The sequence below is a fragment of the Musca domestica genome, unplaced genomic scaffold (genome assembly GCF_030504385.1).
Source record: "Musca domestica strain aabys unplaced genomic scaffold, Musca_domestica.polishedcontigs.V.1.1 6, whole genome shotgun sequence".
NCBI classification, from domain to species: Eukaryota; Metazoa; Arthropoda; class Insecta; order Diptera; family Muscidae; genus Musca; species Musca domestica.
In genome coordinates this window covers 22,268,898-22,282,745 of record NW_026712363.1, presented here as the reverse complement: position 1 = coordinate 22,282,745, position 13,848 = coordinate 22,268,898, and the positions used below count along the sequence as shown (strand labels likewise).

Here is a 13,848-nt window from a genome sequence, read left to right as displayed (position 1 = left end):
ATTGGAGATAATGGGTATAAAATTTAGATATAGCTCCCATATATATCTTCGTCCGATTTGACTTTTATTGTGCACCAAACGAGTAATATCAGCCCGAATAGTATGGAATTTTGCACATACAACCAAATTAGGCCTGATAATAAGTATACCAAATTTGATCGAAATCGGTTCAGATATAGCTATAGCTCCAATATATAATGTTTATCGGATTTGTTATTTTAGTCTTCCGCAGCCGTAATATGCCCTCTGTAACAACAATATTTGGGGAAATATATCAAATGCAGCTCAGAAATACCTTTGCTAAATTTATCGAGATCGGTTCAGATTTGGATATATCTCTCATATATAACTTCGTCCGATTTACCTTTTATTGTGTACCAAACGTCTAATATTTGCCCAAATTGGAATTGGAATGAAATTTGGCACTTACGACCGAATTGAGTCTAGAAGCTAGTATATCAAATTTGGTGAAGATCGATTCATATATATATATATAGCTCCCAAAGATACTGTTCATCCAATTTGTCATATTTGTTACCCACAGCCGTAATATGCACTCCGTAACAACGATATTCAGGGAAATATATCAAATAAGGCTTCGAAATATCTTTGCCAAATTTTATCGAGATCCTTTCCGATTTGGATATAGCTTCCATATATATTTTTATCCGATTCCAAATTAATTGTGCACCAAATACAAGTACAATACAAGTCCGAATTTAAAAGATACAAATGCTTCGGCATATTTAGTCTTTGAACTTTAAATTCTACTTATAATCATAGCGTGTATGATTGAATTCTCCCATAAAAACTTTTAATTGTTATGCGGAGCTCTACTACATTAGCAAAGTGGTGTAGGGTATCATAAAGTCGGCCCCGCCCGACTTTAAGACTTTCTTTACTGGTTTTGTATATGCGTACACTAATTGTACTAAATAGTACAATTATATACTACTATAATTCTACTAAATAGGGCAAATATAGTCCGCATATGCGAATTATAGTACAAAAATGCGTATTGTCTGAGAAATACTAAGTGGTAATAAATTGGGTATTAGATGAAGGAATAGATCTGAAACCCCGAAATTTCATGTTGAGGTCTCTTGCTATCTGGGATTGAGATATGGAGATCGTTTTGTAATTAATTGTACGAAAAGTCCTTAATAGTGCTAAATTTGGTATTGGATGAAAGAATAAAACTGAAATCCTGAAATTTGATATGGATACCACTGTTAGTGTCTGCAGTTGAGAGAAGAAGCTGTTTTTGTTGTTGTAACAGTACTAAATTGTACTAATTTTGGATCACTGTTGATGTGTGTCTAGGATGGAGAGATGTAGATTTTTTTTAAAATATACGTACTAAATTTTACTAAATTTGGTGTTGGGTGAAGAGGTATTGGGTATAGTACCAAAAAGGCCAAACCAGATCTGTTGGAACGAATCTAAAATTTTTAATGTCGACTTTTCGCTAACGAAATAGCGGGCACTTGCTGGATTTATAAAAAATAATGTTGGGCTTTTTGGGAGAGGTTGCTGGAAGCGTAATTTTTGAATTTTCGATTTTTTGCATCTGACATTACTTGGTATTAATATCAATGGTTCTCGTCACTGATTACAAATCAACTTACTAACCCATAATTTTAGAATTAATTTTCCGCTACTTTTTTGAAAATTTTAAATTTTGTGGTGAGGTGGACCAATGTTGTCCATTTTCGAACTCAATCTAATTTTGACAAAAATATTAAAAATTGGCAGGTTAGATCAAATCAAATACTCCATTTTATAGTTTTTGTGCGGTCCAGCTATAGATCGGCTCTAAAGAAGCATTAGTATGCAGAACCGATATTTGAATACAATCGAAAAATATAATTTTTTTTATTACAATTTCAGAATAATTTTAATGGTCATTTCGACATTGAAATTACGATATTTTAATAATATTTTTTTTAATGATATTTGATCGGAAAATTAAACTTTATTTTATTACAATTTAGAAAAAAACACTAATATTTTCAAATCTGCCATTGGATCTTTCCGATTTTCTCCCTAATGAATTGGGTGAAGATATGAATCATAATAGCCATGATAAGGGTTATTGTCGTATCCACTGTGATGTTGACTATGATCGTCGTCATCGTGTTTATATTCAACATGATGTTTATCGTCATGTTTATATTCAATATGATGTTCATTATGATGATGTTCATCATGACCATCGTCATTATAATGATGTTCATCATGATGATGTTCATCATCATAATGGTGTTCATTGTGATGATCATCTTTATGATAACCTTCGGGGTGTTCAGCATGACCAATTGTCTTGACTTCAGCATGGAAACCGGTATGATCATCTGCATGATAGTTAACCACACGTATAGTGCCATCAGCTTCTTTTAAGAGATAGCCACCTGGAAATGCATAGCAGGGTAAAATGGCAAGAAAATAAAAAAATAGTAAATATTATTACCATGGACCTTGTCGCCATCACGTTCCTCCCATTGTTCTTTTATGTCTTCGGTTTTTAAATCCTTAACACCATATTTGTATTCATATTTGGGATGGGAATAATAATCGTGATGACCCTCCTGATGGTCTTCGTGATGACCCTTATGGTCATCATCATGATGATCCTTATGGTGATTATCATGATGAACCTTATGATGTTGATGATAATTATCCTCATGTCCGTAGTGACCATGAGCCATGGTCGTTGCGACACACAATGACACAAAAATGGCAATAATTGCAAATTTCATTTTCAATTTTTTTTTAATCTCTTACTGCCAATTCTAAAAAAGCCAAAAGGAACTGATACCAAATTTCGATCGAACTTAGTATTTATACTACGTGTATTATGGACAAAAAAATGTTATACTTATTTGCATAACCCATGTTAGTATCGCAAGTTTATTGCAATGAATTTTATGCAGTTTAGAATCATGATTAAATGCGGCAATAAAAATGATTCGAATTGTATATTTTTTGTGTATTTTTTAGGCAATAAAAACCTAGGTACCTATTAAATTATATGGCTATCAAAGACAATGTGATTTAATGGTGTTGAAAAAAAGTTTGTAATTGATTTTTACCGTTGCCGGTATTATTTTTTTTAGTTCCGCATCGAATTATGCAGAAATTTAAATATTGCAGTATTTGTATTCTGTTAAGTGTGCCTTAGACACCTAAGATACCAATTTGATATAAGAATCTAAAACCTTAAATTCCAATAGCTGCACCATGTCTAGTTAGGCAATAGAAGGGATTTGAAAAAAAGGGATAAGATATTGTGAAATTGTTCGTAAAATATAAAGATAAAAGAAGACATTGAAAAACACCGATATTTTTTTAAAAATTCAAAATATTTGAATTTTCAAAAATTCAAATTTATTTGAATTTTCAAAAATTCAAATTTATGCCCATAAATCCTTTAAAAATCATAGATTTTCGGGATACAAGTCCTTGAAAAAATATTTGCGACATTATTCACCGGAATTGTTTCAAATTTGTTATTTGAAGTTCGTAATGGATGTTACAGGCTGTAACAGAAAATTTTCTATGCAAGTCCAGGTCTTCGTATAGCTCTGATGTAACGGTACCTCCCTATGTACAGGGTTTAAACGATTTCAGCTACATTATTCACCGTTTATTTCAAGTTTCGAATTTGAAAATGATAATGACTTATGACAACAATGATTTGAACAGAATCTTTAACGGTTTTTATTCTTTTGAAAATTTCCACAATCGTTCAAATGGTGGAGGGTGTTCAAAGTTCGGCCTGGCCGAACTAGAGACGGTATATATCATTTGATCCGCCCGTCTGTCTGTCTGCCTGGTTCATACGATAACTCTCGAAAGGAGTATCCGATTTCATTCAAACATAGAAAAACACCGATATTTTTTTTTAAAAATCAAATTTATTTGAATTTTCAAAAATTCAAATTTTTTGCCCATAAATCCTTTAAAAATCATAGATTTTCGGCATACAAGTCCTTGAAAAAATATTTAATTCCCCCAAATTGATAGACGTTTATTGAGGTTGCAAGTAATCTATTGTATTAAATACAATTGCCATGGAATGCTTATTATGATTTTGCATACAATAAATCGGATGATATTGTACATTTTCGCACCTGACCATGCACTGTTTAAATATTAGGATTTGCATTTCCTTTCTCTTTCTGTGTAGTAAAATATTCTCTTTGAAAATTTCGAAATTGTAGGGAAAGGTGCCAAGAAGAATGAACCTATATTGCCCATGCCCGAACTCAAACTAAGTTTGATATTAATATTAGGATGTACCATGTTGGACCAAATTGGATGTTCCCTTCGAAAGTTATCCTGCGCACCAACCAGACAGACCTATGGACGGACATGGCTGAATCGACTCCAAATGTCCTAAAACGGATTTGGTCAAAGAGGCCTAGGGTCTAAACGAATTATTTCGATAGGGCACGTTTTGGCCGTATCACATGATATAAAGGGAGAGATGAAAAACTGCAACCAACTTCAGACTGCTGTCATTTCTAAGCCACTCATCCGACAGCTGTTAAAATTATTCCTGTGATACCTCTTTATATTATTTACAAGCTTACAAAAGCATTTTGGTGAGAATTTGCAGAAATACGTGATAGTGTGATTTCTTTATATTTGGCTGGAAAACCACAAGTGGCTATCGTTAGGGCACTTCAGCATTTAAATGTGAATAAATATTTTTTGTCTCGTACCATCGCTCATTACCGTGATATTGGTAGCGTAGCCCGACGTCAAGGAAGTGGACGAAAGAAAAGCGCAATATCAGCAGAAATGGTTCAAAAAGTAAAGAAGCGACTTGATCGAAACCAGCTTCGCAGTGGCCGAAAAATGGCTCGTGGGCTGAACATATCGCAATATTCCATTCAGCCAATATTGAAAAATGAGTTCGGGGTAATGTTTTTGAAATTCCAAAAAGTGCAAGAATTTACACCGCAAAATAGACTTAAAAAAAACTAAAGAGTTGCTTTGCTTGGCCGAAAGTGGTGAACTTCCGAAATTGGTTTTCTCCGATGTCCAGCAGTTTGTAAACAAACAAAATGATAGTGTTTACTTGCCAAAGAGGTCAGTTGAAAATGTGCACCTGCGGTTGGCCACCAGAACTCAAGCGTCTGCCATGGTGATGGTGTGGATCGCCATAACAGCCGATGGTCGCTCTCCGCTCGCATTAATCGACCGTGGCATCAGAATAAATGCCGAATATTATCGCAAAAATATTCTGGAGAGTGTATTAAAGTCTTGGGCATTTTGGCCACAGACGTTAGACATTCCAACAGGACTCAGCACCATCGCACTCAGCACTCGCCACCCAAGAATGGTTACAAAATGATGTTCCTCGCATCATTTCTAGCTCACAATGGCCACCAAAATCTCCGGATACCAATCCGTTGGATAATTGTGTCTGGAGTATTTTTGAAAGCAAGGTTGGCACTAAAAAATACCAAAGTGTCGATCACCTCAAACAAGCGCTTCGCCGGAAATGGGCCAAAATACCGCAGAGCAACATTCGGGCAGCGTGTTACGGTTTCATTGGCCGTCTGAAGGCCATGATGCGTGGCAAAGGTGAACAATTCGAACAAATCTAAATTTATTCTAAAATTTAATGCTATTTCCGAAATTTTCATTCATAAAATTAAAAAAAATGTAAAAATTATGGCTTTTGATTTTGTTGCAGCAACCTATATAACTGAAATAGGAAGAATCCAAAGAATCTTAATCCGGACAAATAAGAAATGAAACAAAAAGTAACTTTCTTCCCTGATTTTAGTTACTTGTAGATTTAAACTTTCAAAACGTCGATGAACGTGTTTTCTATTTCTAGATCTATCTTCAAAGTCTAATTAATTTTCCCGTTTATCTTATGCTGCGCAGTGTAATTAAATTCCTTCATAACAAATCACAGTTTTGCAATATTTTCAATATATATTTACAATACAATCTACATACATATTTTTTACAACATGCCAGTATCACAGCATCGATAGCAACAGTAAACTTCCGAATCTGAATCTTATTTTGATGCACTTCTTTAATGGTGCTTCACTTTAACAAAGCTGGTGGCATGACCGTGATGATCACCACTGTAATAATCATGTCCGTGATGGTCGTCATGTTTATGGCTGCTGTGGTGATCATCATGTTCCACATGATTGGTATATTTTACAACATGCTCCTTGCCGTCATTATGAGAGGAGGCGGAATAGTGGTGTTTGGCATTGTCACTATGGTGGCTGTTGTGTTCGACATGATGATCATGATGTCCATGGTGTTCTTCGTCATGGTGACTATGATGAGTTTCAGGATGTTTGGCATGACCAATTGTTTTGACATCAGCATGGAAGCCACTGTGATCATCAGCATGATAGTTAACGACACGTGTGGTGCCATCAGCCTCCTTCAAGAGGTAGCCGCCTATGGAAATTAAACATTTTAAAAATTATTAAAATTAATTCATATCTTAATTTGAAAAAGAAGTAACTTTACCATGTACTTTATCGCCATCACGATGTTCCCATTGCTCCTTAATATCCTCGGTTTTCAAATCCTTGACACCATATTTGAATTCATATTTGGGATGAGAATAATGTTCATGCTTGTGATCATCATCATTACCATGGTGATCATGAGCCATGCTCACAGCACACAGAGCAACAAAAGCAGCAATGGCAAGGAAACGCATGTTTTTTTTTGCTTTTTTTTGGAATTGATTAACCTGTCGAATAAAGTCACACAATTGATACGATTTTTTGTATGAGAGTATTGTATTTATACCAATTTATATTTAGTGACTTTCATATGTAGCTTATATTTTGTACAAATACATAATATATTGCATGCTAATAGTTTATGAGCTATGAACAGGTGTACTGCAGTTTTAAATTAATAGTTCATAAAAAAGCTATTTGATACTTCGATCGTTGTGATGCATATTTTTGTACTAATTAAGATAGTTCAAATTTTGATATCTCCATCTACATACAACTTAACAACTTTTTGCTAGACAAACTTTGTTTTTTGCCCGAAACGATTGTAAAAGGAATCCTATGTGGTAGGAACATTTAAGGGACAATAGGCAAAGTGGAGCCCAATATCAGACCCTTTTTATCTGAATTTAGCTCGGAGGGACCAAAATTGCCCCCCGAAAATCAGGAAACGAAAAATTAGTCAACATTTCAAAATTAGATGAAAATTCTTCCAAATAAATATTTCAGTCACCCTTTTAATGGTTTTAGACCCTAGGTCTCTTTGGATCAAATTCGTTTCAGGACATTTGGAGTTGATATAGCGATGTCCGTCCGTCCGTCCGTCTTTTTATCTGTTTGGCTGGTGCGCACGATAGCTCTAGAAGGGAGTATATGATTTGGTCCAAACATGGTACATCATAATATTATTTTTAAACTTAGGTCGGATATGGGTAATATCGGTCCACACCTTCTGGTAACTACCTCACAACATATATAAATAGCAAAATGTTTTACTACACAGAAAGAGAAAGGATAATCCGATTTTTCTCCAGCTATACAAATCGTAACATTTGCTAGGCCAGGTTTGAAAATGGACAATATCGGTTCACTCCAACAAGTACCTCCCCCATAAAAGGGTCAACATTTTGAATAATTATAACTCTTATAAAATGCGATGTACGAAACCGATTGTCTTCAATTTATACACATCACAATATTTTTATTAACCCAAGGTCTGGTGTGAACATGGAATATATTAGTCCATCTCATACTGGTAACTACCCCACAAAGGGTCAAAATTTTGAATATCCATGAAGCTCATAAGACGCGAAATTAACATCCGATTCCATTCAGACTGAGTAAATCTCAATAATTCTATAAACACCAGATCTGTTATAAAGATGGTATACATCGGACAATTCCTTTTAGTACCTCCCCCAAAAAGTGTCAAAGTATTGAATAACCAAAACGATTATAAAATCCGAATAAAGCATCCTGTTCTCTTCATATTTTACAAATGCCATAATTTTTACTAACGCAAGATCTGCTTTGAAGATGCAATGTATTGGCCCACTTCTTCTGGTACCTCCTCCACAAAGGGTCAACATTTTGAATATCCATGAAGCTCATAAACGCGAAATTAACATTCCATTCCATTCAGATTTGGTACATCTCAATATTTCCCTTTCAAACACAAGATCTGTTATAAACATAGTAGAGATCGGAATATTTCTTCTGGTAACTCCCCCACAAAGATCAAAATATTAAATAACCAAAACGATAATAAAATCGGAAAAAGGATCTTGTTTTCTTCATATTTCGCAATTCCCATAATTTCTACTAACACAAGATCTGCTGTGAAGATGGAATATATCGATCCACTCCTTCTGGTACCTCACTCACAAAGGGTCAACATTTTGAATATCCTCACAAAATACGAAATTAACATCCGAATCCATTTAGACTTGGTACATCTCAATATTTCCATTGAAACAAGATCTGTTATGTATATGGTAGAGATCGGACTACTTCTTCTGGTACTTCCCCCACATACGGTTCAAGAAACAAAATGTTCCTAAAACGCGAAATAAGCATCCAACTCTCTCTTTAAATTTTCAACACACAAACATTTTTGCTAACACAAGGTCTGTTGTGAAGATCATATATATATGCGGACCCCTTCTGGTACCTCACCCACAAAGGGTCACAATTTCCAATGCCAATATCTGTCATAATTTGCGAAAAAAGTCGGCGATGCTATACACCTTGCCTTACCTAAATAGTTCTTTTAAGCAGAAATCTGATATGAATATTATACGGAATTTATAATTTCGTATAAAATTGGATATGAATGTTCGATTTCCTTTAAATTTTGCACATACCAATATTTTTTGTCATCATTAGATGAAGTGGAATATTTCAGTCCGCTATATCTAGTACCTCACGTATATTTCCACATTTTCCAAAAATTTACACATATCTCATATAAAGTACAGGGATTAGACGATATAGTCCAAATATGGCACGTTGTAATATTTCTTTTAGACTTAGAACAGATACGAAAATATTGGCCAACTACTTCGGAACCTCCTCGATAAAGGGTCAATTAGTTAGAATAATCATAACTCAAGGCTGGGGTATACCTCTGTCGGCAAAATCGACTGATATTATTTTACTTGTTAATAGGTCAATTTGGCCTAGTTGAAAGAATGAGATATTTGCCGACTTTTCTTCTATGGTCTCTTAAATTTTCCTAATACCTGGGTTTCCTTTTACTGAGTTTTCGGGTAAAGGAAACGATTTTCTAGCAAAAATTATATTGAGTTATTATATTATCGGGAATGGAGAAAATAAAATCTGAACTTGAACTTATTTGGTAAAAAAATATATGGATCACAATGATCGAAGTAAAATATAACAGTAGTTTTATCAGATTTATTTTTTTTTTGTACAAACCATTAATTTTTAACTACAGTACAGCTGCTTATAGGTTATAAAACTATAAGCATAGACCATATATGCATTTATGCAAAATATAAACTAAATAAATTTCAGTATAAATACAATGCTCTGCAACGAAAAATTAGTATCAGTTGTGTGGCTTTATTCGACAGATTAATCAGCTCCAAACAAAAAAAAAAAAAAAAATCAACAACATGCGTTTCCTTACCATTGCCGTTTTTGTTGGTCTGTGTGTTGTGGGCATGGCTCATGATCACCATGGTTATGGTCATGATGATGATCATAAGCATTATTCTCATCCCAAATATGAATTCAAATATGGTGTCAAAGATTTGAAAACCGAGGATATTAAGGAGCAATGGGAACACCGTGATGGCGATAAAGTTCATGGTAAAGTTACTTCTTTATGAAATAAGGATATGAATTAATTTTAATAATTTTTAAAATTTTTAATTTTCATAGGCGGCTACCTCTTGAAGGAGGCTGATGGCACAACACGCGTTGTTAACTATCATGCCGATGATCACAGCGGGTTCCATGCTGATGTCAAAACAATTGGCCATGCCAAACATCCTGAAACTCATCATAGTCACCATGATGATGAACACCATGACCATCATGTCGAACACAACAGCCAACATAGTGACAGTGCCAAACACCACTATTCCGCCTCCTCTCATCATGATGATAAGGAAAAAGTTGTAAAATATACCAGCCACGTGGAACATGATGATCACCACAGCAGCCATAAACATGACGGTCAACACGGACATGATTATTACAGCGGCGATCATCACGGTCATGCCACCAGCTTTGTTAAAGTGAAACATCATTAAAGAAGTACTGCATAATAAGATATCGGTTCGAGCGATCATTGTTACTATCAATGCTGTGATTGCGTTCTCAATAAATAATCAAAATAATGCAAAAAATTGTTCTTAGTACAAACAAGTAAAAAAGCTGTATGTTCGGCCGGGCCGAAATTTGAATAGCCTCCACCATTTGGTACAAATTTGGCAATTTTCCAAAAAATAATCTGTTAAAAATTATGTTTAAATCTAAATCTAAAACCGAATGTAGCCATAGACCCTAATATAGGTTCTATACAACGACGTGGACCTGCGTAGGCAACTTTAGTCACAAGCTATTACAATATTCAAATGCGAAACTTGAAAAAAATCTGTTTATAATGTAGCTTAAATCATCAAAATACCGAATATAGGGAGGTACCATGGGGGTTATAAAACGTGGCCATGCACAGACAATTTTCTGCATAGACTATACCCATTTTAAATACCAAAAGTCCTGCAGACATAATATACATTTGAGTAAAATTTTATCAATCTAATTCAATTCGTTCGGAGTGATTTCCACAGACGGACAGATGGACGGACATTATGCTGATCAAGAATATATATACTTTGTGGGGTCTAAAATGTATATTTCGAGGTATTACGAACGGAATGACAAACTTAATATAAAATCCATGCTATGGTGGAGGGTATAAAAAGTGCAAGAACTTACACCGCAACAGAAAGAAAATAGACTCAAAAGAGAGTTGCTTCGCTTGGCCTAAAGTGGTGAACTGCCGAATTTGTTTTTCTCCGATGAGAAAACATTTGATGTCCAGCAGTTTGTAAACAAACAAAAATCATCGTCTTTACTTGCCAAGGAGGTAAGCTAAAAATGTGCACCTTCAGTTGGCCAACAGAACTCGCGTTCTTCGCTTCATTTCCAGCGCACATGACCACCAAAATCTCCGCATACCAATCGGTTGGACTATTGTGTCTGGAGTATTTTGGAAAGCAAGGTTGGCACTAGAAAATACCAAAGTGTCGACCACCTCAAGCAAGCGCTTCGCCGGGAATGGGCCAAAATACCGCACAGCAACATTCGGGCAGCGTGTGACGGTTTCATTGGCCGTTTGAAGGCTATATTTCATGCCAAAGGTGACCAATTTGAACAAATCTAAACTTTTTTTTTAAATTTTATGCTATTTCCGACATTTTTTACTTTCATTCAATAAAATTTAAAACACAAGTAAAAAGGCTGTAAGTTCGGCCGGGCCGAACTTTTAATACCCTCCACCATTTGGAACAAATTTGGCAATTTCCAAAAAAAAACCGTTAAAAATTCTGTTAAAATCTTAAAAATACCGAATGCTTATACGACGACGTGGGCCTGCATAGGCAACTTTTGTCATAAATTATTACAATATTTAAATGCGAAACTTGAAGAAAAATCTGTTTATAATGTAGCTAAAATCGTCAAAATACCGAATATGGGGGGTACCGTTATATGGGGGCTATACGAAGACGTGGACCTGCACAGACAATTTTCTGGTATGGGCTGAAGTATCCATTACGAACTTCACATGCGAAATTTGAAAGAATCCCTGTAAATAATGTCGCAAAAATCATTAAAATACCGAATATCGGGGGGTACCGTTATATGGGGGCTATATGAAGACGTGGATCTACATGGCTCATTTTTTGACTTTGGATGAAGTATCCATTACGAACTTCAAATACCAAATTTGAAACGATTCCGGTAAACAATGTCGCTAAAATCATCAAAATACCGAATATCGGGAGGTACCGTTATATGGGGGCCATATGAAGACGTGGACCTGCACAGATAATTTTCTGTCTTAGGCTGTAGTATCCATTACGAACTTCAAATACCAAATTTGAAATAATTCCGGTGAATAATGTCGCTAAAATCATCAAAATACCGAATATCGGGAGGTACCGTTATATGGGGGCTATATGATAACTTGGACCTACATGGCCCATTTACGAACTTAACCTGCCTACTCGCAAAATATACATGTGTGCAAAATTTTAGCCTTCTATCTCAATTTGTTCGAAAGATAGCGTGATTACAACAGACAGACAGACAGACAGACAGACAGACAGACGGACAGACAGACAGACACACAGACAGACAGACGGACATGGCTAAATCGTCTTAGAATTTTACGCTGATCAAGAATATATATACTTTGTTGGGTCTGACATGAAAATTTCGAGGAGTTACAAACGGAATGACAAAATTAATATACCCTCCATAGTATGGTGGAGGGTATAACAAGTGAAAATTATGGCGTTTGACTTTGTTGCGGTTTTTTTTATCTCACCCTGTATCAATTGATAGGGCCAAAACTTGCTTCACTGAAATAACAGGGTTTCTTTGGACCAAATCGGTTTCAGGATATTTGGAGTCGTTCTAGCGATGCCCGTCCGTCCGTTTGTATATCTGTCTGTCTGCTGGCTGGAGCGCACGATAATTCTCGAAGGGATCGGTCTATTCTTTCTGGTACCTTCTCCACAAAAGATCGAAATTTTCAAAAAATATATTTTCTGCACAGAAAGAGAAAAGATAATCCGATTTTGCTCTAACTTTGCAAATTCTAATTTTTGCGTCAGTGATAGGTCAGGTGCGAAAATGGACAATATTGGTCCACTTCTTCTGGTACCTCCCAAGGTCAAAAGGTGGAAATAATCATAACTCTTATAAAATGTGATGTAAAAGTCCGATTGTCTTCAAGTTACACACATCATAATGTTTTTATTAACCCAAGGTTTGGTGTAAAGATGAGATATAGCAGTCCACTTCTTCTGGTTCCTCTCTTACAAAGGGTCTAAATTCTGAATATCCGTTAAGCTCATAATACGCGAAATTAACACCCAATTCCATTCAGACTTGTTAAATCGCAATATTTCTAATAATAACACAAGATCTGTTATAAAGATGGTGGAGATTGGACTATTCCTTCTGGTACCTCCCCCACAAAGGGTCAAAATTTTGAATTTCCATGAAGCTCATCAAACGCCAAATTAATATCCAATTCGATTCATACTTGATAAATCTCTATATTTCTATTAACACAAGATCTCTTATAAAGATGGTGGAGATCGGACTATTCCTTCTGGTACCTCCCCCACAAAGGGTCAACATTTTAAATAACCAAAACTATTATAAAATCCGAAATAAGCATCCGGTTCTCTTCATTTTACACAAATCACAATATTTTTATTAACCCAAGGTTTGGTGTAAAGATGGGATATATCGGTCCACTCCTTCTGATTCTTCTCTCGCAAAGAATCACAATTTCAGAATCAATGAGTCAAAATTTCTCATAAAACGCGAAATTAATATCCGATTTCATTCAGACTTATTACATTTAAATATTTCCAATCAAAACAAGATCGGTTATAAAGATGGTAGAAGTCGGTCCAATTATTCAGGTACTTCCCTCACATAGGGTTCAAGATTTAAAAAAACGTCCAACTCTCTCTTCAAATTTTACAAATACAAACATTTTGTACCTGCGAACTCCTTCTGGTACCTTACCCACAAAGGGTCAACATTTTCAATACTATTATCT

At 35.2% G+C, this 13,848-nt stretch overlaps 3 protein-coding genes across 3 annotated transcripts; 1 reads left to right on the top strand and 2 right to left on the bottom strand.

Moving 5' to 3' along the window:
- Positions 1-1,967: 1,967 nt before the first annotated feature.
- Positions 1,968-2,810, bottom strand: LOC101891821 (histidine-rich glycoprotein-like). Its single transcript, XM_005184915.4, has 2 exons — positions 2,471-2,810; positions 1,968-2,411 (listed from the first exon to the last, which is right to left on the bottom strand). Exons 1-2 carry the CDS (start codon positions 2,757-2,759, stop codon positions 2,047-2,049), a joined length of 654 nt encoding a protein of 217 aa, XP_005184972.2. The 5' UTR covers positions 2,760-2,810; the 3' UTR covers positions 1,968-2,046.
- Positions 2,811-6,061: 3,251 nt separating this feature from the next.
- Positions 6,062-6,759, bottom strand: LOC101893707 (histidine-rich glycoprotein-like). The gene is made up of 2 exons (XM_005184926.4): positions 6,517-6,759; positions 6,062-6,444 (listed from the first exon to the last, which is right to left on the bottom strand). The coding sequence occupies exons 1-2, from the start codon at positions 6,710-6,712 to the stop codon at positions 6,062-6,064; spliced, it is 579 nt and encodes a 192-aa protein (XP_005184983.1). The 5' UTR covers positions 6,713-6,759.
- Positions 6,760-9,649: 2,890 nt separating this feature from the next.
- On the top strand, positions 9,650-10,294 carry LOC105262441 (histidine-rich protein PFHRP-II-like). Its single transcript, XM_011297483.3, has 2 exons — positions 9,650-9,848; positions 9,921-10,294. The coding sequence occupies exons 1-2, from the start codon at positions 9,653-9,655 to the stop codon at positions 10,292-10,294; spliced, it is 570 nt and encodes a 189-aa protein (XP_011295785.2). The 5' UTR covers positions 9,650-9,652.
- The last annotated feature ends 3,554 nt before the right edge of the window (positions 10,295-13,848 follow it).

What these genes read in the sequence shown, in the direction of transcription:
- LOC101893707 (XM_005184926.4), bottom strand. Translation starts at nt 6,712, where the DNA reads ATGCGTTTCCTTGCCATTGCTGCTTTTGTTGCTCTGTGTGCTGTGAGC. An exon ending in TGATGGCGATAAAGTACATG is followed by an intron (nt 6,445 to 6,516) that starts GTAAAGTTACTT and finishes TAATTTCCATAG; the next exon opens with GCGGCTACCTCTTGAAGGAG.
- LOC101891821 (XM_005184915.4), bottom strand. Translation starts at nt 2,759, where the DNA reads ATGAAATTTGCAATTATTGCCATTTTTGTGTCATTGTGTGTCGCAACG. An exon ending in TGATGGCGACAAGGTCCATG is followed by an intron (nt 2,412 to 2,470) that starts GTAATAATATTT and finishes ATGCATTTCCAG; the next exon opens with GTGGCTATCTCTTAAAAGAA.
- LOC105262441 (XM_011297483.3), top strand. Translation starts at nt 9,653, where the DNA reads ATGCGTTTCCTTACCATTGCCGTTTTTGTTGGTCTGTGTGTTGTGGGC. An exon ending in TGATGGCGATAAAGTTCATG is followed by an intron (nt 9,849 to 9,920) that starts GTAAAGTTACTT and finishes TAATTTTCATAG; the next exon opens with GCGGCTACCTCTTGAAGGAG.